The sequence below is a fragment of the Calliphora vicina genome, chromosome 2, assembly GCF_958450345.1.
Source record: "Calliphora vicina chromosome 2, idCalVici1.1, whole genome shotgun sequence".
Classification (NCBI taxonomy): Eukaryota; Metazoa; Arthropoda; class Insecta; order Diptera; family Calliphoridae; genus Calliphora; species Calliphora vicina.
This window is the reverse complement of record NC_088781.1, coordinates 123402679-123414082: the sequence shown is the minus strand read 5'-3', so window position 1 is coordinate 123414082 and position 11404 is coordinate 123402679. Positions and strand designations below refer to the sequence as shown.

General features: G+C 31.3%; 1 protein-coding gene across 1 annotated transcript; it reads right to left on the bottom strand.

Annotated features, from left to right (window-relative positions):
- Positions 1–918: 918 nt before the first annotated feature.
- GluRIIA (Glutamate receptor IIA) lies at positions 919–11287 on the bottom strand. Its single transcript, XM_065501892.1, has 13 exons — positions 10992–11287; positions 10376–10525; positions 5007–5069; positions 4706–4915; positions 4422–4639; positions 4213–4362; positions 3970–4152; positions 2757–3025; positions 2509–2686; positions 2219–2442; positions 2018–2155; positions 1256–1949; positions 919–1190 (listed from the first exon to the last, which is right to left on the bottom strand). Exons 1-13 carry the CDS (start codon positions 11089–11091, stop codon positions 927–929), a joined length of 2841 nt encoding a protein of 946 aa, XP_065357964.1. The 5' UTR covers positions 11092–11287; the 3' UTR covers positions 919–926.
- Between the last annotated feature and the right edge of the window lie 117 nt (positions 11288–11404).

Genomic DNA, 11404 nt, shown 5'->3' with positions numbered 1-11404 from the left:
TCATCAGCGACATCTGGCTAGAATTCAAGAATATTTAATATTTATATTCAAACTATAATTCTTAGTCGAGTTCTCAGAGGGTCAATAAATTTGAATATGGTAATATTCTTCATTCAAAATATTACCATATTTTTCGCCTAACTCTCTTATTATAAGAAACGCCTGATTGACCTTAAAAAATATATCTCACTCACAATATGATTTATTGTCCGAGTCGGTATTTTTCATGCCTTTCATGGCATTCGCTTTCCAAACTGATGTGCACTTTCCAAACTATAACCTGCAAAGAATTCGTGCAAAAAGACTTCGAAGAAGAGTTTGAAATCTCCGATAAAATGGGTTCGTTCCTAAGAATTTCCTTTACGTTTGTTGTTCTAAGAGCATTTTGGCACAAACAAGACTATGCAGAATTCGTCCAGGAAAGCTTAGAGGAAGAGCTATAAAATTTGCTGAATCAAATTATAAAATCAGTAGAAACTCGGGAAGTTTTCAAGTGAAACACAGTTTTATTGTTTTTATTTTTCTCAATACATTTTTCTGTTTTTTATAGAAAATTCAAAACAAAATAATAAATATAATATTCACAGTGAATATAATATTCACTGTCCACTCCAAAATAATATAACTATATACCATGAAGCCACCCCATCCTTTAATGAAGCCGAAAATGTTTTCTGACTTACAGCCTCAAACATCTCCTAATTCCTCATGGAATTCTCGACTAAACCACCTAAACCAGTGGCGATAAAGTCCCGGACATTAGTAATTAATATGATCCACAGTTCCAAACTCATCTTGGACTTCTATTAAGCGCCTAGCATAGTATTTCATAGATATATATTTTTAATTAATTTCTTGTATTTATTTAGTTTTTAATTAATTAAAGAGTACATTTATCTTGTTACTAAGTTTAAAAAAATAACGATTCAAGATGAACTTGAACGATGTTTACTCCTGCTCTTGCTGCGTGATCGCGAACGTTTTGATCGTTTGGAACGTCTCGATTTATTAGAATGTTTCGAGTGCTTAGATTGCTTTGACTGAGATGAAGAACGTCGAGAATTTGAGCGTGAAGAGTGGGAGCTGCTAGAGGTAGTTGTAGTTATGCTGGAAATCCGATTGGGTTTTTTAGTAATCCAAAACTTTAACACAAATATAAGTTCAGCTTTGAAGGCTTCACCAGGGGTAACCTAAAAAAATAATATAAAAAGATGACTTTTACTTAGAGCGTAAATACATTTAATTTACAACATACCATTTCCTCCACCGCCACTCTTTGCACATTCCACAAAAACTCACAGATACCTATAACAATTGCCACCACTATGCCACCAGCCAATACCAGAAACACACCGCCCAATTCTATTAAGGACAATTCATCACCATCCAATATATCGTCCTCCAGATTATCACAAGTTTTACTAGTGTTCTTCCACCATTTATTTTTCAATTTATACAGCTCCCCCTTTTCACTCAATTGCAATATGGAAACACTGAGATTAGTGCGATAATCCGCTCCCAAGGGCACAGCCAAGCCATAATGTTTTTCACCAATTTGACCACCTATCTGCTGGAGATAACAATCTCTTTCGATATTATACAGCAAACCAGTGGTTTCCATTAGAAAGGCATAGTTGCCCTGACCTTTGCGCACTCTTTCTACACCCTCCTTGTTGGAAGAGGTAAAGGCAGAGGGTTCAAAGGATTTCATTTGATTCCAGGCTTTATGATAGTCTGTATCATTAGATTCGGAAAAGAATAGTGAAGTGCTGCCACCTTCAAAGGTGCCAAATTTTATTGTATCCTGATCGATGAGATCTTGTAGTGAATTAATGCTGGGCTTGTTTCTGTTGCTGGTCAAGAAGGCAGCCAAATTGGCCGTGTAAGTACTTAGCATCATAAGGGCGAAAAACCACCACATGGCGCTTAAAATGCGCATAGGAGCTCCTCTATTAGAAAAGAAATAAGAGACTTAATAATGTTTGTTCTATTAAGGAAAGGAAATAGAGCAACATACTTGGGCAATATATCACAACCCTGCTGCATAATGGAGCCAATCATTAGCCAGGCTGTATTGCGGGTACGCCAAGCATTTTCCAACTCAGTAGGATCTGGATTGGTGGGTTGAGTACTTTCCCATTCATGGCTGGAAATTCTGTGAAACAAAATTATTAAACTTAGTTTATAAAGGGAACTCGGTAAACTATAAATCTTATACCTGGCCATAAATACAAACAGCAATGTTATAACCAGCTGGGTTAAAATCATAAAATACCACACTTCCTTGGCGAAGGGCTGCAAAAAGGCAAACATATCCTTGGGCTGAGGATCGGCCTTGTAAAACAAAATACTTATACCCAGCTGCATAAAGGGTACCGTAAAGTCCACATATTTTCTACGTAGCTGGGTTATGGTCAAATCGCAAATACCTATTTGAGCTTGCTAAAACGAAAGTATTTTTTATGTTAATAAAACTCTTCCTATCACAATAATTCTCCTGGTATTTACATGATCTATTAGCTTCCTCATAATGCCATCCCATTGTTTGGTTTGCGGATTAAACTTGCCATTACTGTTCACCAATACGAACTCATATTCAAATTCCATTATTTCCGATAGTTTTCTTATCAAGTCCACTGCATAGCCTTCAAATCTTTCCGAACCTCGGAAATTTTCATAATCTTTCCTATAAAAAACACATAAAGAAATTGTATTTATTTCCATTACTCTGGCTCACTCTTCTCATTCTCACCCACTTCAGCATGAAGTAAGGCTCTTCATAGTGAGACACCACTGTGTAGGTCTTACGTTCCTGGGAAAAATCTTGTGTTGTTGAGGTAGAAGAGCTTTGAAACTCTTGTCGCCTTTTAATGGGTGTGATTGAACCATCCGTTGATTTCCATAAAGCAATGGGTTCATTTACAGTGGGTTTATAGATTTCCAGATTGAATTCTGATCTCTGACCATATTGATCGATTTTCATGCTCTCGGTTTTGAAAGGAGGTTCAACGTCATCTTCGGATATCTGGGAAATGAAAAATACAAAGATTAAAAATCATCTAAATATATTTTGGAAAAGATTCAATCATTGACTTTAAATTAATGTTGTCGGTTCGAGGATTGCTTAAGAATGGGTTAGATTACAAAACTTGTTGACCAAATGATTAGCTTAGGAATTCCAAAGGAAGCTGATAATCTATCTCCTTTTTACCGTTCACCATGAGTGGCAAGGATATATTTATGTTTGTCATTCCGTTTGTAATTTCTACATTTTTCATTTGCAACCCCACAAAGTATATATATTCTGGATCGTTATAGATAGCGAAGTCGATATAGCCATGTCCGTCTGTCAGTCTATCCGTCTGTATGTTCAAATCAACTTTCCGTAGCCCCCAAATAACTCACAAGCATGATTGATACATCAATATATCGGGAATTCTTCCGGCTGGGTTGCTAGTTAAAATCGAGAAAATCGGTCCACAAATGGCTGAGATAAAAAAACCGGGATAACCTAGATTTTTGGTCAATTTTTGATCTATATCTGGATGACTAAGTCATTAATATAGTCAATATGGATATCTAATGATAGATATTTCAAAGTCCATTGCAACGATGTATATAAGGCTATAGTAATTTGGACCTGCAATGGGTCAAAATCGGGAAAAATATTTTTAACCAAAATTTTTTTTTAACAAAAAAATTTTTTTTTCTTAAATTTTTTTTTACTTATAAATTTAAAAAAACAATTTTTTTAAAAAAATTAAAAAAAAAAAAAAATTGGAAAGAAATTTTGAACAAAAATTCAAAAATTTTCAAAAACAATTTCGAAAAAAATTTTAAATTTTGTTTATTTTCAAATATTTAAAATTTGTATTTTAAAGTATAATTTGGTGAAGCCGAATATAGCTCCTTTACTTGTTAATTATACATTTTCGCAATACAAAGTTATCGCCGAAGTTTTCAACTCACCTCCTTCATTTCCTGCACAATCAGACTGCCAATATACCATCGATCTGCTCTGCTAAAACCACAACGTTTATAGGGTTCATGATACTCTTTCAAATTCGAAATAATATTACGAGCTGCATTGGCATACAAAATCACAGCATCGTACATTAATATGGGTATCAAAGTTTGGTTAGCTAAAATTTCCTAAAAAATAATAATGAAACTAAAATTTGTACTTTTAACTCTCCATAAAATTAAACTCACATCAATTAAACTTATACGAGTCTTGCGTCTCTCATAGGGATTAGGTTCCACCAACTTCAATCTAACCGAAGTTATATTTGATTTGAAATCAGCATTATAAACATCTTGTAAGCCCGAGCTATGGGAATCTAAATGGGTCAAAAACCAGTTCTAAAAAATATGTTTTCAATAAATAGTTTTCTCATGTAATATTTGAGTTAAAAACTTACTCGAAATGGACCCAATAGCTTAAAATCTTTGGCTGCCTTCATCAATCTTACCAAAGATTCCGGTTCACAATCCATTATCAAACGATTCTCATGAAATGTTTCCTCCGCCTCTTTCCACAAAACTCTTATGTCATTCTCAAAGTCAGCTATATTCCTCAACTTTATAGCATCTCTATTAATCGTTTGTATGTCCATCAAATCCTGCAAACGGGTGAGACCTAAAACATATTATAAAACATTAAAAACACGATCCTTATGTTACTCTTAGGAAAATGTCTGAATACCCTTTTTAGTTTCATAATATAATGTAAATTTTTTCCACCCAAAACTGGTTTTAATTATATCCAAATAAGCTCGTGATAATGTGGTCAAGGGTGGTGCCACATTCACTGTCATATGATGATTCAGTTTACGCTGTTCTATGTCTGTTTCAATATTCCAATCATATTGCATGTGTGGCAAACCTGTGGTATTTGCTATTAAGGCTACTATGTCTACATATGTTTTAAATAAGAAACAAATTATTTGTGTGACAGTTTGAGTTTTTGTTTTTCTTCAATTCATTAAGCAATTAAGACAACATACCAGAAGATGCTTTTGAACTTGGTCCAAATATGGCAGCAACGCCATTGGCAATTAATTCGCAAGCTAGATGAAAATAAAGATAAGAGCAAATATTTAGATATATTACAATCTCATTATGAATATAGTATTATGGAGATGAAACGAAAAATTTCAATAAAAAGATAAATTATTGAAATTTGATAATATTTGGTATAGCCGCTTTCTATGTCCAAACAAAATTAAAAGTTCTCCAGAAACTCGAAATTCGCTTTAATTTTGTTTTTATATATGTAGGTTCAAAGGTCATATTTATTATTAGATTCGTGCAAAATAACTAAGATTTTACTTAATCATGAGCCTTTATTCGATTAAAACACTTATGTACATATATATAATTCAGAATGTGAACCAAAAGGGTTCTCGACATAATTGAAATTTAGGGATATATTTGAAAAAATTCTTTACGTTTTATATATTTATAATATTTTATAAATAATTGTCCAATGTTTATAAACTTAGTTTTATATTAATCCTTGAAAGCTTTTTACGCATAAAACTTTTTTCAGACAGTGCGAATAATAAGTATGATTAGGGTCCTTTGAATAAGGATATCTCTTAATTCATGTCCTTAATTTTTGAATTTTGTTTTCATAGAAATACATAAGTTTATATTGTTGAGAAAAATATGCCAAAAATTAGTAAGAATGTTATATTCGGCTATGCCGATAATAATATAATACGGCCACCTATTGTTGTGCGTTTTGTATAAAAACATTTATTGGTTCGACCTGACCTATTTTTCCGATTTCCAATTTTCCATGTTTGTCGTATAAATAAGGCTGAATTTGACTGATGGCATGCTTTGAGTGCTGCTGTGGTTTGTGGCTTATTCATATAGACCAGCGACTTAAGAAAACCCCACAAGAAAAATTCCAACCGAGTCAAATCGCACGATCTCGGTGGCCAGTTTACATATACAGTTTATCACCACGAAAGATGACCATGCCCTCGAAACGCTCGTGCAGAATGTCAAATGTGGCATGTGGTGCCGTCCTGTTGAAACCACATGTCGCTGGTGTCCATATCATCCAATTCATATCATCCATTAATAGCGCTCGCTATTGATGGTGATGGCCTGGTCAACATCGTTCTCAAAGAAATAAGAAACGATGACGCCCAGCTCAAAATTTATACCAAACAGTAACTGTAACTTTTTCGTCCCAAATTCGACAATTTTGTTTGCTAACGTACCAATTCATCCAAAAATTTGCCTCTTCGCTGAAGATGGGCCATTTTGATACCCTTCACCATGATTGGACCCGACAAAGTATATATATTCTGGATAGATAGCGGAGTCGATATAGCCATGCCCGTGAGTATATTGAAATCAACTTTCTGTAGCCCCCAAATAACTAACATACACGATTTATACATCAAAATATCCTCTATAGTCCCAGTTCGGTTGCTTAAATCGAGAAAATCGGCCCACAAATTACTAAGATATAAACAAAAAACAACGACGACCTCGACCTATTTTTTATCTATGTCTGGATTACTAAGACATTTATGTATATAGACAATATGGATATAAAATGGTTCCACTAATAAATTTTTTCCAGCAAAATAGAAACTTTTTTAAAAAACAAATATTTTTTATTATAAAACAATTTTATCGTGCTGTTGAAGGATATATCCGTCCATGATGATTTGGCAAAATAAACTGAATAAATGACAGCCAATTCGACAGATGTAGTTAAAGTTCGGAAGTCCCTATTGGAAGACTCTTCACTAATGTTTATAAAAAACCGACCTTTAAAAAACTGGTTTGTCGGTTAACCGAAAATTGGACTTTTTTAGAAATACAGTTATTCGGTTAACCGACTTCGAAAAAACCGTTTTTACCGAAAAAAACGATTTAACCGGTTGACCGACATTGAAAGGAATTATTTTAAAAGTTTAACATTTTTTTAAAATTTGTAGTTTTTAGTAGTCAGGAATAGTTAATATTTAATAACTATAAATATGTATGCTAATGTGCTGAGTAAAATTTCAAAATTGTTATCAGAGTCAAATGGAATTGAGTATAAATATGTTAATACTTGTTAATTACACTAGTTTACAATGTTTTTGCTCATGAATTGAAACATATGGGGATTTGTGTAATTAGGTCTTCTAACTTCGGAAAAAATATTAAAAAAAATCCTAGACGTCAAACTTTAGAGATATTTCTTAAAAACGAAACATATAAAAATTTACATTAAATTAGTACAAAAAAATTAAAAGTGAAGTGTTTTAGTCCTCTTTTTATAATTATTTTCATTTGTCTCCCTCACGACACTCCCACAGTAGTCTCCTAGCATATTCTGATCCCAAAAACCTTGATAATTCCTCTCGAAAATCTTCAAATGTTGATGGAAACGCTCTCCATGTTCGTCACTCATGTGTCCGAGGTTTTCCGGGAAAAAATACACATGAGAATGTAAAAAGTGAATTTTGAGGGATATATTTCCACCCATCAGTTCAAAATTATGTAATAAATTCGCAACAATATCTCTGTAATTTCGACTTTTCTTATTCCCCAAAAATTCTTGAACAACAAGTTTAAAAGAATTCCATGCTGCATTTTCAACGTCGGTTAATAGACACTCAAATTTGGTATCAACCAAAATGTTTCTTATTTGAGGACCCACAAATATCCCTTCTTTTAGTTTAGCCCCAGAAAGACTTGGGAACACGCTGCATAAATATTGAAATGCTGGTTTTGTCTTATCTAAAGCTTTTACGTAATTTTTTAATGTAAATAAGAATTTTGCAGTGTTTGTGTTATAGGAAAACCTTGATTTGACTGAATAATTTTTATGCAAATAAAACAAAAATGGTCTGGGTTTATTTTACACTTTCCAGAAGACATTTTAAAATAGTTTTTACTTTAGAGTTTTGTATTTAATAGCGATTTATTAACATTTATCTACAGGAAAGATGTACTTTTAAACAGTATTTATTTTTTCCCCGTTAATTTTTTTTGGAATTTGTCAAAAGAATACAACTCTGAAAGTATCTAGTAGCTTCGCCAGAGTGTTATGTACCCAAAAACGATGTGAATACCTAATTACCACAATTCGGTACACTACAGTATGCATTAGTCAGGGGAAAAATAAAAACCCATATATCTCAAAATTTGGACGTATAGAAGGGAAACAAAAAATGGTCAATTAGCTAGCGTTTCTAGCTCTTCTCGAAAATATAAGTTTCATTCCATGAGCAAGCAAAAATGTTTGATTTGTAAACTAGTGTTATTGGTTTATACATTTTACATTTTTTTAAATTAAATATTTGATAATTTTTAAATTTATTATCACCAAAGAATTATAAGATGCAAACGCACTTCTTCTATTATTTTTCAAAATAAATCAAACCAAATAAGTAATAAAACTGCATTAACAGATTTCAAAATCTTTAGAAAATGGAGGATGTCTTTTTGGAGATATCCTTTTAAATGTTTGAGAAACTTAAAATTTTGTATGACCACAAAGAAACTGTGTACCAAGTTTATATAAAAGTTTCTCGTATGGCAAGCCATTTGTAGTTGTGGCAAAAGAAGCCAATCATTTTGGACACTATATTTAAAATAAAAAAGGAATGATATTCAAACAATAATGACAATTTTGAGGCAAATCTACCACAAACTGTCCAGAACTTCGGCCTGTGGAAAGGTATTGGGCTCATTCCCAATTTTAAGCGTAAGTGGACCACTTCATACAGAAAGGTAACGAAAGTAACTATAAAATCTTTAAAGGGAGGATTTCCGGAAAAAGTGGATAAATGTATAAATACTGAGTAATATGCCAATATTTAAATGTTTAATGAATTTTTACTATATTTGAATAAATTAACGTATTTTTGAACATTTATATATTGAACAGTTTAACCCTTTGACTCATATGGGACACCGGTGTCCCTAGGGTTAAATATATATTTTTTTTTGAAATAAAACTAGAGTGATCAAATATTCGACATATTCCAAAAACCGGTTTTCGAATAATTCGAAAAAGCGTAATTTTAAAAAAACCGGTTTTCGGTTTCTTCATTCAAAAACCGGTTCGAATAACCGGTTTTTAAATTTTTTGTCAATTTATGAATTGAGCTATAAATTAAGCTTAAATATTTTTTTATTAAAACTAATTAAAAAATCATTCTGTCTTTTAATAATTTATTTAACTTAAATTATTTAACACAACTTTAAAGTTTTTAATATCATAAATCAAAAGAAATGATATATATTAATATAATATTAACACATACTAATAGTTGTATTTTTTAAAATAATATTTCAAGAAGAGAATACAATTTATTTAATTGATTTGAGGACACACGATTCCTAAATTTATTTTTGATTAAAAAAGTAACAGAAATAACACTTTCATTTATAGTTGAAATTGCATTTACTTTATTTTAACTTTTTGAGAATTTGTCCAAGTAATCAAAATCTGGTTTTAAGTCTCTAATTGTTGCAATACAAGTTTTTTTTGTGTGGATTTCGAACTTCTTTTATTGTTAAACTGAGCTGAGCTTCTAAGTTTCGCGAGTCACGTTCAATATATTCTAAACCTACATATATCTACGTATAGGAAGCTGGAACGATTAAACCTTGTTATTAAAATCAGTAGTGACAATGGTAGTGGTACAGTATCAATGACTTTTTATGATATCCACCAATTTAAAAGATACACGATTGGTATAAACTACGTAGAACAGGAACCGTTATACGAAGCTAAATCAAACACGCGCCAGAATGAGAAGCAAATATTTCGATGGAAAAAACAAAAATGAGCCAGTAATAATGACAATGACGCTCAATGAAAAATTGGAAAATAACCGGTTTTTCGAATAATTCGAAACCCGGTTTGACCACTCTAAATAAAACTTTTTTGTTAGAGTTAATCATAGTTGTTATTATGATTTTGGTGGTAGTACATGCTTTAAATATAGTAAATCTCTATATAATTTTTAAACTTTGCTCACTCCTCTTTTCTTTTCTTTTTTAAGTGATAAACAAATTTATTTTTGTAGTTTTCAAAACATTTTTTGATAGAATTACGAGAAATACGAGATTTCTTGATTTTTTAGACATATTGGAGCACATTTCCGAAGCTATTTCTAATAATTTACTGATTTTTTTAATTAATTCTTAATAATAAATATATTTAAAATTCAGGGGTACAGTGTATAGTTCATTCATATCCATAAAAACCTCAACGGTTTTGCTTTGTGCGTGAAAGGGTTAAGTTTTATTTAACTTAATGCAAGTATGTTTTTTCGGCTCACTCTTTAATATATAGGAATACATTATAATCGTATTGTAATATATGTATAATTAGTTATCTACTTACTCAACTGCTGCAGCATAAAACTATCATCGTACGATACATAACGCTTAATCGTTACAAATTTTAACTCAAACAATTTCATGCTGTTTAGCTCTCGAAAAGCTTCATCAAAACTAAGTTCTGCGGCATCTTCATCTCGGAAAAATAGAGCACCTACAAACAAATTTTGAGTTTTTATTAAAATAAATATTAACTACCTGTTTCTATGTATCTATATCTCAAGCGAGTACTTTGTTATTGTGACCAAATACATGTAAATTGTTTACCCAAAGTTTTCGCTTGGGATATAGAAACTGTTGGTAAAAATATAATACAGAAATGCATTATCTTTTGAATTTTTAAGGTCACTATTCACTTGAACCTGAATGGCTCAAAATTTTCTCTCTGTTTTTTATTTTTATTCACATTCCGATTTATCTCTCTGCTTCAGCGGCCAAATAGAGAGAGTTTTCACTTTAAACACAAATATCTCATAGGAAGTTTTGTTAGTATTTTATATATATTTTTTAACAATATTTTTATTTTAATTTTTAATTAAATTGTAAGGTTTTTGTTTATATATTTTTGTAATAAACTTTATTATTTCAATACTTTTTTTCAGATATTTCTTTTCTCTTACCCACTTTTACTTCCGTTTTTGACTCATCGATAAATGCCTGCGATAATTTTATGTGTATCATTAGCACTAGCCAATAAAATCCAAATATTTTCTTAAACATTTTCACGGTTTTTAATAATTTTTACACATTTTTTTTTAAAATTTCTGTAAATTTCTTGAAATTTTCTTTACGTATTACGTAAATTTATTTGTTATATGTATATATTTATTTTCTTTAGTTTATTTTTTGTATTTTTCCTCAAAAATATTTCTCCATTGCTCTCATTAAAAATTCTATTTCCTGCGTTCTTTAAGATCTTCACAAAACCAGAAAAAAACCGTCCAGACTTGTCGCGTTTGTACCATCAACTGATTCAATACAAAAATCATTTTCCGCATATTTTTTCCATTCAGATGTGTCTTCTGTTTTATTT

Coding starts and splice junctions, on each gene's coding strand:
- GluRIIA (XM_065501892.1), bottom strand. CDS start 11,091: ATGTTTAAGAAAATATTTGGATTTTATTGGCTAGTGCTAATGATACAC. Junction 3,026..3,969: donor TTGTGCAGGAAATGAAGGAG/GTGAGTTGAAAA, acceptor TTCATTTCCCAG/ATATCCGAAGATGACGTTGA. Junction 1,191..1,255: donor GAGTGGCGGTGGAGGAAATG/GTATGTTGTAAA, acceptor TTATTTTTTTAG/GTTACCCCTGGTGAAGCCTT.